The following is a 13,954-nucleotide window of genomic DNA, read 5'->3' on the forward strand; positions in this document are numbered from 1 at the left end:
GTACACACCCCAAAAGGGCCTGGGGAAAGAGGGTGTGTGCCCCGGATCTGTGCGCAGTGCGGTGGGCTGGAGCTGTGGGCTGGGGCCAGAGCTGCGCTTGGGGTGGGCAGCGCTGGGAGGGAGGGTTGAGGGGGTTGCAGCCACCCCAAAATTCACCATAGCCCCCCCAACCTCCCCTCCCAGCAGCGCTGCCACCCACCCTGAGTGCAGCCTGGTCCAGTCCCCCCACTGGGAAGAGCCTGGCACAGTCCTGGCCCTGGCCCCAACCCCAGTCCGCAGCTGAAGCCTGCCCTGCCCTGCCCTGCCCCGCACAGATCTAGGGGCATACCCCCTCTCCCCCCGTGTCCTCTTGGGTGCATGCAGTGGTGGGAGCCGCCCCCGCCCCCCCCAGATGAGCTGCAGCCCCATCCTGTGCCCCACCCCAGCTGGGCAGCCCCTTCTCTAGCCCCATTCCCTTCCTCACCATAGAGACTTGATCTGCCTCCCCACACCCCTTCCCTCCCCCTTCCCTGTCCATCACAACAGACTTACCAGCTGCACACAGCTCTTCAAGCTGCTGGGCTGTGCTCTTTGCTGCCTATGTGCTGCGCTGTGGCTTCGCACATGCAATGGCCATATATTGGCCACATCAGGCTGATTTCTGATACAGCCAATTTTCTTTATATAGGTGCTGATCCAATATTGGACTGATGTATCAGTGAACCTCTAATATTTATATAATCATTGATTTTAATCCACACAGACAGCCCAAGGGTGATATTACTGGTGCTATTATGTAATACAGAAGGATCTATAGGCTTCAAACAAGATGATAGCTGCATTATATTGGGTACTGCATATATGAGAATCACTGATCCAAAGAGGCTGTCCCACTAGACAAGGCAGATAAGAGATGGGGGAACAGAAACAGATGCAAAGGGGGCAGACACTTGTCCATGATTATACAGCATATACATTCAATGGCAGAGCTGGGAACATAAGATGGATTTCCTGGGTTTCAGTCCAAAACTATAGCCCAGAAGTGGGCAAAATACGGCCCACAGCCCAGATCTGGCCCGGCAGCCCATTCTATTCAGCCTGTGGGGCCTCTAAAAATTTTAGAAAATTAATTTTTATCTGCCCATGGCTGCCTGTCAAAGATGACAGGCGGCCAGCAGCAGCAGGACCCAGTGGGAGCCTGTGGCTGGATCTGGAGGGATCTGGCAGGCTGCACAGCCATGGGGGGCCCTGGCAGGTGGTGGAGCCATGGTGGGTGGCGGGGCCGTGGCAGGCCCTGGTGCGAGAGCAGGTCCCAGCAGGCAGTGGGGCCGCAGCAGGCCCCAGAGTCTCACCCCACCCACCATAAACCCACACCCTTCTACAGCCCCCATCCCAGCCACATACCCCACACCCCGCCACCATACCCACACCCCACCACGTGCGCACACACATACACACACTCCCCAACCACACCCTGCCATTTACACCCCCTTACTGCCCACATAAACACACAATAGGACTGTATTTTGAGCTATTATGCAGTCACCTCTAGATACACTTTTTTTAAACACAGAAATCAGTACAAAAATATTTTAAAATAGAATTAAAATAAGTTATAGTAGATGTTGTGTGTGTGTGTGTGTGTGTGTGTGTGTCTCTCTCTCTATTCCAGTTTCCAGCACCCTTCCTTGCAAAAGGAGTATTTCCAGGGCAAGGGGAGAGACTTCTAGTGGCAAAGGCTAGGGGTTGGGGGGGGCGCACTTCCGGTCCCAATATGGTGGCCGGGGCGGAGCAACTGTCAAGGGGCGAGGCTCCCCATGCAGTCCTCGACAGCTCCCCAAAACTTGGTAAGTGGCCTTCTGCCCAAAATAATTTCCTGCCCCTGCTGCAGCCCCTTGTCTATGTGCTTTTGCCTTTGTGTTGCTTTCCTTATCACTTGCATCTTCCTACAGGCCCCAAATTATCTAAAACTGATCCCTCTTTTAGTAAAAGAATTACATTAGTTGGTTGGCAAACAATTTTTGGGTCTCTGAGAAATTGAAAAAGGAAAACTCTGAGGATCTAAGGATCTTAAAACTATTAAATGAATGGTAAAACACACCAGGAAGGCATTTTTCTCCTAACTGAGCCCTTGCTCTTAACTTCCCCTTAGAGGATTAACAGTGAATGAATCCCAACACACCAACACCACTCTCAATTAAACCATCTGCACCTCACTCAGCTGAGACAATGAACTTCAGCAAGACACACATCATTTCCAGAGTCTCTATGCAGGTTGTCTGTGCTGCACACAGTGCAGAAGGAAGTTTTATGGTTTCCTTTGGATGGTATTTTTAAGGCACCACACAAGCATTTCAGCCACTCTTAGGGTAGATTAACCACTTTCAACAAAAATCCATCTGCTGAGACAATTTTAAACCCAGTCTCATGTTCTCCTTAAATGATATAGAGAATATCCTGCTGCCTTAATGTCTAAAGCCCAGTTATCAGTATCAGGGATGTAAGTTGTAGCCATGCTGGTCTACGGACATAGGTAGACAAGGTTTTAGATATCCGATCTAGATATCAGAGTTACCCAAAGAACCTTGTCTGACAGTTATCACTATGATATTCCCCAGCTCTTGTTGGCCTTACCATGTTACATCATGACCTCTCCTCAGCTTTAATGGCACATTTCTGAGGTCCCTTTCACCCACAACCTTTGGAAGGTTGTGTGTCCTTTTTACTTGTTGCTGTCACTTGGAAAACATGTGCACAAGATACTACCTAGCTTCTGATTTTGCTTTCTTAAGGAAAATAAGATGTTAAGAAGATGCAAGCCTCATGAGATAAGTATAGGGATTTTGGCAATTTGTTCCATGTGCCATCTGCTAGAGACCACAAGGTTCTTTCACATAGTTCAGCCTCATTAACACTTGAGCTCTGTGTTCCAGCCTGGCTTGAAGACGCTCTCCCCCAAGCACTTACTTGACAGCCTCAGATGGTACATTTTGGGGGGTTGCTAGAATAACTGACTAATGGGCTTTCTCTAGCAAACGCAATGCAACACAAACCAAGCGACAACTATCCATGGACACTAATGCACATCCCACAGAACTGGGGTGAGATTGTGCTCTCACAGATGGACTCAGACACAGCTACTAAGCGGTGCTACATTGTGTAATGAGGACATGTCCTATTTTATCACTTTTCTCTGTGCGTGTTTCATTTGTATGACTGAGAAGTCATGGCACAGGCAAGGTGTAGGACTTGCAGCTCATGAGATTTGGCAGTCTGAGTTCAAACTAACAAGGAGCCCATTTCCAGGAGTGAAACATTATGTTTCCACCCAAGAGGCTTTTGCCTAGGAAATTTCAACCGTCTTATCACCACTTTGGTCTCTTAGAGGTTGCTTCATCTTCACTGGCATTTCAGTATGACCAGCCTACCATACTGATGGAGCCAGTTATAAGAGCAGCACTTGCTCTATGCATCTCAGGCCTAGCAAGGGAATTCTCTGAAAACTCATTCAGCTGCTCCTTTCTCCCCAGACACAGATTTGGACAATAGATTCTTTTAGGGGCTCAGAAATTAGACGCAAACACTTTAAATCCTCACCATAAATTTAAGCAGCAGTCAAACATATCCTTAGTAATTCCTACCCCAAAACCTCCTGGGGCTGGGTAACAAGGACAGCACTGCTCTCACACTGCTGTGCAGAATCAGAATGCACAATCCTCCAGGGGTGGGTCATGTTCTTCAGAGGAGAAAGAATATGGAGCTTAGCTGAGGTGATATTACAGCTACCAAGGTGGGGATGATTGAGAGAGAGTGGCGCTATGCTATTATACACTTAACTGCACTGTTACCAGCTGTTCCACTCTGCCTATGTGAAAGCTGTATGATGGAAAGAAAAAGCAACATTGTGCAGTGGGTGAATACCAGAACCACTTCCAGAGAGCTGGATATCTAAAGCTCATATAAGATGTGCAAAACACTGAACACATTTATGTAAAGAAGAAATGGGGGAAAGAAAAAGACAGGACAGTGCACACTATAGTTAATGATACAGGTCACATCCCGGCACCCCATTGGCACCCCACTGGTCCAGGGCACAAAATCAGTCACTATGTGATATGCGCTGGCAGTCTATCACACTGATCTCAGGATGCTTATATTGCCATTAATGAGAATACTGTTTTGAACTTGTTCCTGAGGTTATGAAGAAAGCAAATAAAAGATGGCTGGGCAGCAAGCCAAGGAGGACAGCAAATGTCATGTAGAAAGCAGCACAAAAGAAGGCAAAGAGTGGGGATGAAAGAAAAAAATGAAGCTGTACGGGAATAGACAAAAAAGAGGGATGCAGAAAGGGACAGTGAAGGACAATGCAAGAAAGGGAACTTCCTTAAGGTGATATATTAGTGCTTATTTTGTTTAATTCCCTACAAGTCAGGCTATTTTTGAGCTGGATTAGAGGAGGCATTCACTGTGTAGAAGCTGCCATTTCAAATACCGTAACATTGGGATTTTCTCATGTCCTGACCCAGAAGAAACACATTTAACTTTGCTCAGGCAGGGCACACACATCGCACAAGCAACCCTGGAGAGTTCATTGGTATCACTCAGTTCTCACAGGCCAAGCACCATTTTAGGCTACCTTGTTGCAAAAACTTGCCAGCTCCCCCACAAAAGATATTAAAATAAAACACAAACACATCCAATATACATGGCAGCACTTGCCATTATGAAAGAAGATGAACAAACCACAGAATACTCAAGGAAAAATATTTTTGGAAAGGGTCTTCTTACTTGATGCATGGTTCTGTTGAGTCAGCTGCCATACAAGCTGACTCAACAGAACCATGCATACAGCTTGATTCAGTACAGGGAGATAGGGGAGAGAGTTTGTGATGTGCCTGAAAATGAGTAATAACAGGGTAAAACTGAAAAGTAGTTTAAATGATCCTGACTTCTCAAGCTATCCAAAATATTCCACCCCCTCTCTCTTTTTCTTTTGCACTGTCTCCTCAACTTCTTTCCATTCACTGGGTTAATTTTTTCACATGACAAAAACTAAAACAAAAAGAGAAAGTTTGTAGTCTAACAGATTACTGCAGTGACTCTCTCCCTGAGTGGTGGACTAGGTGTTTGGAATGTAAAAATGGAACGGTGGGATTGTGCATTATTTATCTATTATGACTGCAAATCAGCTCTGTTCATTTTACAGATAAAAAATATACATTTGTCTAATTGCCAGGTCTGCAGTTCTACCTCCCTGGTCCTTTTTGTGCATTAGCCAGCATGTAAAGATCTTTCTAGTTGCATCATGTTCCAGTTAAGCCAATCTTCAGGTTAGGCTGTCAGTGCTACTCAGGCAAACCCTACAGGCCTTCAATATACCTGTGCAGGTTTAAATCACTGATCTGCAGTTGAACTCAAACTATTCTGTTGATGATGTACAGGAATGAAGATATGTATACCCTTCTCCCATAGCTGTATTGGCTCTGCAGGGCTCAGAGGAGCGGATAAGGAACATAAGCTGGCTGAAGTTTGCAAAGGGGCCTATAGGAGTTAGGCACCCAACTGCCTTTGGCTTTCAATGGGGCATACAAAACACCTTAAGCAGTTTGCGCTGAAAACCCCACATACTTTGTGAGAAAAATACTTTGGAAAATGCCAACCACTAAAAGCAGGAGTTCTGATTTAGAGAAAAGGTCTGTTGAGTATGGAATGGCCATTTTCAGAAATGTACTGGATCTCTAATCAATTATCCTGGCATTTTACACAAACTAAAGAATTTACTGTAATTTTTAATTGCCCAGTGTTGTGATCAAGGAAGACAAGGAATGGTTTTTATCACCCCTGGGATAAGAGGCAGAAAAGGATGACTAGATAGCACAAGGGCCTGAAACACAGATAAGCTCACCTGATGGGTTCTGCTTACATCTCTTTTCTTTTGGTTTTTCTGTCCCAGAATGAATTGCTGTAATTGTGGTGAACTTGGATTAGTACAGGCTTGATCCCCATAGCACAATACCCGGTATTTTATTAACACATAGCTCTTTTTTCAATTCACTACCGTCTTCCGTAGTAAACTTCAACCCCGAGGGCCATAACAGTTGCTTTCTACATGCATATAACCCCTCACCAACAGAATATTTTGCAACATGGCTCAATGGAACATTTCTTCCTAACCCTTCTCAGGTAGTGCTTGGTTCAACCCTGAAGCACAAGGGTTGCCTGAACCCAGCGAGGCATGCAGTGCTCTTCTTCTGACCTGTGATTTTGTCGGGTCACTGAATCTCGCATAGAAATGCTCAGATGAAATTATATCAGGTACATCCACTTAGCTCCAGTCTGGGAATATAAGAGTGGTTGATATCCTGCTCTCATGCACAGGGAACTACAGAGTGGGATGCAACAAAGACCCTACAAGGAAACCTGTAGGACAGTGACTCCCAAACATTTCCTCAGCATGGCCCCTCACTCCCAACCCACAGAACCCCCACCCCCATGACCCCATCCGGTGATGTTGTGACCCCATTTGGGGTTGTGACTCACAGTTTGGGAACCACTGCTCTCGGACTACCCAAACTAAGTGACTGTGTCTAAGATGAGGATTATACTTTGGAGATATTAGTTTAAGGTAACAATAAAAGAAAACCCCAGGAAAGGGAAAAATTTGAGTTCCTTTGAATGTAAACTCTGTTTAGAGCCAGGCAAGCTAGTCGCCTGCTCACACATTCATATGTCAGCTGATAGAGTACATCAAATACAGTCTGTCCTCCTCATAATTAACTTTGATAAATCAGATTCCAATTATAGTGAAGTGCCACAAAATTGCCATATTCAAGATCAACGTAATATGTAAACTGCTTTTCTATTTGTAATCCCCTTACATTTCAATTGCCCTGTGAAATATGGCTTAGCTTTACGAGGTAAATTCACCGATACAGATAAATAACACTAATCCTCCTCTATATTAATCAGGTGATACACCCTCTGGGTTTCTTTCTCTCGTTTTAAAGGCCAGCCTAAGACACCCGAGTTTTGGAAGATTGAGAGTTTTCTCCTAATTAGTACAATTCAAAACAGGCCACAGAATGTCAGGAGCCTTGGGGAGGCAGGTGATAACTTGGTGAAACACTGGGTACCTATAAAAGCTTTACAAATACAGTCATTAAATAAATAACCACTTTGATCACAGCTTAATCCAACTTCTTCCCTGCCCTAGAAATGCACATTGTAAATAACAGTGGGAGGGAGCAAGCATACTTACCGCTAGAGTTTTGGGAGCTGCTGTTTGTTTCTTCAAAGTTGTTTTGCACTTTGCCTTCCACTCTCCTGCTGAAAGCGCTTTCTGCTGGGTGGAGAACAAAGGCGGGATGGTGACTGGTCATTATTGGATCTGGGGCTGCACAGAGGGGAGGCAGATGACATACTCCTGCACCACGTAATCAACACACCCTGGATACAGCAGAAAGGTCTAATGCCTCATCTCTGAGGCCAGAGGGCCAGATTCATTGAAGGGATAACAAGCAGATATTTTTCCCATTGTCTTTTGGGATTCCTTTGGAGCCTGTGAACACCAGTCCTGACTGGCCCAGGAGGCCAGAGGCTGAGTGATAAAAGGCATTCCCTCCCCCATTTCTTTATCTTGCTCCTACCAAGGCAATGAGCAGTTCTTGCAGCCTCTGGCACAAGTGACCAGGCCTGTGGATTGAACTCGGGTCCTTACAAAGGTAATCTTAAGACTCTACCACAGTACCACAATGTCTTCTCCCTTTGTGTATTCCAGTAAATCACTGGCATTTCCCTCTTTAGACACTGCTTCCCCACCCCTATTCCAAATCTTCAAAACAATTTCTGTCCAGGGGAGGATCAAACGATTATTTGGGAACTTACAAACAAGGATTCAAGAGACCATCTTAAGGGGTAAACAGAAACAAATGCAAGGTGATCCTCCTCTCTGTGTCCATAAAGTAAGCATGCCACCTCAACAGTGTTACCAATCTGTGTGACATTCCTAGCCATTCATATACTCCAGACATTTAAGCAACAGCCCTAGTGATAAGGCCCCCAAAATCCATCACATAATATACGGAAGAGCGATTATGTCTGACAGCGACAGCCCTGAGCCCTGCAGTAACTGCAGCATTCTGAAGCCAAAGGGCACCTATACACGAGCAGCGAGGCTGCTCTGACGTGCTGTAATCAGAGCCGACTCAATTCAGCGAGTCTGCTGGAGTGTGGTAATTACCACGCTCCACCAGACTCCAGCATCTTGTGTATCAGCATCCCCACACTTAAAAATGGTGGCGGGGGAGCTTTATCTGAAACTCATTCGATGATCAAGCTCAGTGCAGGGATGCCGATACCTAAGATGCTTTAGGCACTTTAATTAGAGTGGCTCTGGAGCTGCTCCAATTAAAGTGCCTTCTCACCTCCCCACTCTGGGAGGGAGTGTATAAACACCTTTAATGTACAGTAGAACCATGCTAATTTTCACACTCAGCAAACTGCCACCCCTCAGAACAGTCTGAACAGTGCAAGCCATAGCAAGGTCTTACGTTGTTCAAACTTTTTTGCTTTTATAGTAATTTCAAGCAGTATATTTACTGCTGCAAAATGAAAGATTGACTATGCGTACTTAAAGCTATGCTCCGCTTGTCAAGTCAAAGCATATATGGCTCCAGACCTGGATATAGCGTTTTTGTTTTTTATTATGTGCACCAACACGCACATTCCCAGAATTCACCAGCTTTCAGCAGGTCTGATTTCACTGAGACTGCTGTGTTTTTCTTCAGGTGTGGTGTGAATTTTATAGGTTAGAAGTTTTGGAGAAGACATCTGAAATTTAGGGGTGATTTGGACATAACATTCCACTTACTGATTCCAGATCCTTACTTTAGTAAATGTCTGTGCAGAAAGCTAAGTCATCAGCTAACCTGTGGAATTTCCATAAACAGACTGGCTATCAGAAGCCTCACTGCTTTCTTTTACTGATGTATGGCTGGGACAAAAGCGCTCGATTCTGGCCACAAGAAACCTAAACTGCACGCCTCTGCTCGTTCACGAGCATGGGCCAATTAGTCCTGACTGGCAATATTTACATGTTTACTAGCCATATCCTTAAAATACTGATACTGCTATTAAGCTTGTCAAGCTCTCAAATCTGCTCTGCTCTTATTTTTTTTGTTTAAAGTAAGCAAGAGCAAGAACTGTTGCTTTCTAATCAATTCAGCAGTTAAGTAATTATCACTAGGACTAGTTGTTAAATGCTAAATAATAAATAGAAATACAGGGGTCTGATTCTTGGCAGTTCAGGTGGCACACTAGGAAGTAGGACTGCATGGCAAAGTGGGTTAAACTAAACTTTTTTTCCCCCTCAAGAGACCCGGGTTCAAATCCTGACTTAGGTCACAAATGAAAGTGAGTTGGAGGCCTCTGAAGATGTATACAAAAAATGCACCACTGGTTTTGGTTTTTTTGGGAGTTGGGGGGGGGAGGGCGGGGAGGGAAGAGGGGCAGATTGGTATCCAGAGAGACAAGTTGATTCAATATTCCTTTTTGGACTCTCACCACTTGTTAACAAATGGGAATTTTTCCCACGTCAGATCTGCTTCTTTATAATTGAAGCTTTTCCATCCAGAACATAACCATCTTGAAACCTTTGGACAATATCAGGGAACTACACTAGGAAAATAAACCGTCCCACTTGTTTGAAGGATATGCAAGCATCATGGTGGCATCCTGTCATGCTTTGGGTCCTACCTAGACCCATGTGGGACTAACTGAGGTGTTAGAGAGATATTTACTCAGATTTGTCTGGCGGGAGAGCACTTTTGGCAAAGATAGTTGTACTAGAAGTTAAGAAGTCAATACAATTCTATTCACACACGACAATGTCTATAAATACAGCATGGAGCATTCTGCTGAAGCCACCCTATGGGTGAGGTAGGACCCTGGGTTTCAAATGATCTTCTCTGAGCTCAAACTGCAAGGATCAAGTTTTATGTAATTCTTCTCCCAAAATGGGGGAGAAGGACTTGTCCTTTTTACTCAATTCATTCACATGCTTAAAAAACAAAAAAGATGGGGAAAAGTTCCTGTTCAAAAAACATCTCCCAGTTATTGCTCTGATGAATCTGGCCTCTGATCCAGTAAGGCTCCTAGTTAGGCTCTTTCTGCTTTTATAAGAGATGTGGAGCTGGAAGAAGTTTAGATAAACAATTCAAAGCCTCCTCAGCTCAGATTCCTAAGTTCACTGAAATGGACAGACCTCAAATAGTAACAAAATCAGAAGAATGATTAGGTGCTGCAGTACAAATAAGAAAGGGATTTCCAGACCCACAAGCGACTCTTGCTATAAAAAGACAGGTCACTCACCAAGTGCAATTCTGTGGTAGCTGCAGATGTGTATGTCACCTAATAAAAATACCCATAGCTCTGTCCCTGCTTGGAATGCTGGAAAGAAGTGGCCTTTTACCACAACCACCTGCACATGTTGGGCATTTACCAGACATTTCAGGGGAGCTTTAAACAGACATCTGCCTGTCCCAAATTTAAAAGGCTGGTTAACCAGCTATTTTCCTGTACTAAGATTATCTGATATCTGCCAATCCAAAATATATAGGAGAATGAATCACTATCATATGGAAATGTGAACCATATATCTCACTTATATAGCACTGTTGTTCCAACTCTATGCTTATTTCCAATATTATTTGGAACAAGGGATCAGGGGAGAAGGGGACAGTGATTCATACTTGATTCTTCTGACTCAGTCCTAATAAATTTGCACTGAGAATCTTGCTGCTGGAGCCCAGCTTATCCCTACTCAGTTCTCGTGATGCCTGAAGCACCATTTGAACTCATGCACTCTACACAGCCTTGCTTTTCTTCCCACCCAACCAAGCCCTGAAAGCAACATCTTGTGGTGGGGTGGGGTGGGGTGGGGTGGGGGGGAAACTCTTACAAGCCACTAAGCAAATCTTGGTCAAGAAGCTCTCCTTGGTTTGTGACACCAGGATCTGAACCAGGGTCTCTTTAGTGCCTTGCAGTTAGTACAATGTTTTAAAAAAAAAGGTTTAATTTCAATGGCAAATGGGTTACAATTAGGGAAAGGAGACACAGGCCTAGTGCTGACTTTAATTATCGTTTGCACAGTGCCAAGGAGTTAATCCCTTCAAGTCCTTCTGGTGATGGCTTCTCTGGGACAGACATGGATGGGAATAGACTTTGAGTCCAAGGAGGGACAAAAGCCAACCCAAGGCAGGAGTGGGCGCTAAGCAGTTAAGAAAGTTGATGGTATAAAGGCAATTGGTACCTGTGGTGGCCTTGCTTCCTGGGGATCCAGAATTTGGAGCGCGGAACATCTGGGATGGGGATGCCGGTGGGACACCGGAGGGGGTGCGGTGCAGGAGGGTGGAACATCGGATTATTGAAGCCGGTGTTTTTTTGCCGGATTGGCTCGCCTGTGTCTTCACTGCCACGAAGAGTGGAGATCGAGAGAACTCTGGATATGAACACTCAGAACTAGTGCCTGGACAGTCAGTCAGCTCCCAGAATCTGTGCATTCTGGAAGGATTGCTTTCTAATAGTCATGCTCACAACTCCCTTACAAGGGGACCTGCAGCACTTGTGGATCCACTGAATCCCATACAACATGAAGGATTTCCCCACTCACCCAAAGGGACAGGCTCCTCAAACTTATCAGTTTCACTTACACCTTTAACTGCTCCTTGACCAACCCAAGCAGGCCAGGAATCCTACTACTCCTCCACCAAATCTGCAGGGCATACCCAGTACATCCAGAAGCTCCATTTGTTTGAACAGGAACCTTGAGGTTTCCCCTCTACATTTTTAACAGTCTCTGAACACAGAGAGTGAATTTTAAATCTGCTTCCTTGAGCACTTTATCTGAGGGAGTTCACATTGCTTCATGAGCCTTATGTGCTTCCTAGAGCTTGGTCACTAATTTCATCAACTCACATCTATCATTCTTTTCCGTCTAATCTGTCTGACTGAAAAGAATAATGGATGATGGTATTGAGGAAGGGGAGGCTCAGTTACCATCCCATGAGTCAGGTGAGGCCTTTGGATGCCATCTCAGGTCAAAAAAGCTAGTGAGATGCATGAATGTTGTGTATCACTGTGGATATGTTCTCAGAGCATCACTTGATTTTAAGGGAGATTTTTTGGTATCTGCAGTGAGTAGGAAGTATCACCAGGAATTCTTGGTGCCAGAACACATGTGAACATTTCTGGACAAAGCAGTGCTTGCTCAGACCCAAGACTTTTTTTAAAGAATGTATCAAAAGGCAAGCATAACCCAACAATCTCTCTAACTTCTCAACAATTCTTTTCAGCTGAGATTTGGGTATGTATTCTTGAAGCCGAACACCAGTGGCCAGACAGGAATGTAAGGAATCGAGGATCTCACCCAGCCCCACAACTGGAGCTTGCTATTATTGATTTCTCCACCCCAAGGGCAAAAGGGGACACTATGTGCTGCCCACAGACTTAGGGCTGACCCCAACAACTGCTTTGTAAATCTTATTGTGATCTTATTAAATCAGGAGCAGTTACCTTGAATAAGGAATTCTTGCATGCTGTCACTGCAAAAACAAAGCCATCTGAAATCAGCAAGGAGAAAATACGTCTGAATCACTGCCTTGATTGAGGCCCTGGGCTCTGTGCTCATTTGCAAAATCCTAAACTGGAAGATGATATGGACCCATATGTAGCTGCCCTTCAGACTTATGCCTGCCCACTTTCGACAGGGATGTGTATCGTTCAAAGCACCTGCACGCAGACACCTCAAAAACAGTTTGTCTACACAGATCTAGTGGCATTTTTCTTAAAAGGTATTGAGCGTCTGCAGAGGAATTTACAGGAGGTTCTCTCATAGCTTAGGTTCAGAAACTTGTGCTCTGCTTGACCTCCAGCCATCTGAGTAGGTGAAAGGCTTGTTTTTGCTTTCCAGGCTTCATTTCAGTCCCACAGATAATCCCTCTTCAGGTGTCGCTTCACTGTCAGCAAATGTTAAGTCCGTTATGATGGTTTCCTATGTGTCACCATGTTTCCTCCAGGTGCTGTTCCTGTCAAATGTTGATTTGTTCCCAACCTCCTCCAACCAAGAGCAATGGAAACCAGCCAACCATTCAGTGTCAGGAACATGCAGGCCCCTCTCAGACCTTCTGTAGTCTAGAGATTGCTCTAGACTTGTGAAGCTAAGCAGTGAACTCTCCACAATACTACCACTTTCAAAGATAATTTCTCTTTCCCTGCACTGACAACAGTGAAAATGTGGTCTAATCTGACATCTCTTGAAGATGCACAGAACTATTTTTTGGCCTCAGACTTTTGATATACTGGTGGAGCTTACTTTACCCTTCTTTCTTTAAAGCCAGATAGGGATGCTGCTTCAGATTCAGCCAGACAAGGGACAGGGCCCTGTCTGAGAGTGGCTGGGACATGCAAAATCCCAGCAGATGAGATAAAAACCAGACTGGATCCAAATGCTATTTGTTCTACAGTCCTTGGGGATGCTGGACATTTGTGGCAAAAGCTTCAGGCTAGTCTTGGACTATCAAAATGTAAATTACCTTTGAAGGTCAAATCTAATACAGGGGTGGCCAATCTGAGGCATGCATGCCACAAGTATCATGGGCAGCCTGTATGTGTGGCATGTGGCAGGATGGCAAGGGGATAGGTGGCTGCATAGCAACAGATAGGGCAGGAAGCAGGGCAGATCAGGCAGGGAGCACATAGCAGGGAACAGAAAACAACACAGCAGATGAGGCAGTGGAAGGGGATCAGAGTGGCACTCAGGGAGGGCTCGGGGCTAATTTGTGGCACTAAGACATGGTGGATGTAGAGAAGATCACATACCTCCTCTCTGGGACATCTGCTGAAAAGAGGTTTGTACTGTGGAACTCATTACCACAGGCTTGCAAGAGGCCAAGCAGCCAGATGAACTGGATATTTATAT

At 45.0% G+C, this 13,954-nt stretch overlaps 1 protein-coding gene across 19 annotated transcripts in view; it reads right to left on the reverse strand.

Moving 5' to 3' along the window:
• ZNF618 (zinc finger protein 618) overlaps nucleotides 1–13,954 on the reverse strand; it is a 275,207-nt gene that overhangs the window by 34,755 nt on the left and 226,498 nt on the right. For 12 of the 19 annotated variants that reach the window (XM_014602702.3, XM_059715449.1, XM_014602701.3 and 9 more), the window contains 3 exons: nucleotides 11,288–11,476; nucleotides 7,238–7,321; nucleotides 5,885–5,941 (listed from right to left, as the gene is read on the reverse strand). In XM_014602702.3, the coding sequence (XP_014458188.1) occupies nucleotides 5,885–5,941; nucleotides 7,238–7,321; nucleotides 11,288–11,476 (330 nt within the window). The remainder of the gene's footprint in view (nucleotides 1–5,884; nucleotides 5,942–7,237; nucleotides 7,322–11,287; nucleotides 11,477–13,954) is intronic. The other 7 variants (XM_019475706.2, XM_019475712.2, XM_019475713.2 and 4 more) reach the window with 5 other exon arrangements.

Source organism: Alligator mississippiensis, chromosome 12 (assembly GCF_030867095.1).
Source record: "Alligator mississippiensis isolate rAllMis1 chromosome 12, rAllMis1, whole genome shotgun sequence".
NCBI lineage: Eukaryota > Metazoa > Chordata > Crocodylia > Alligatoridae > Alligator > Alligator mississippiensis.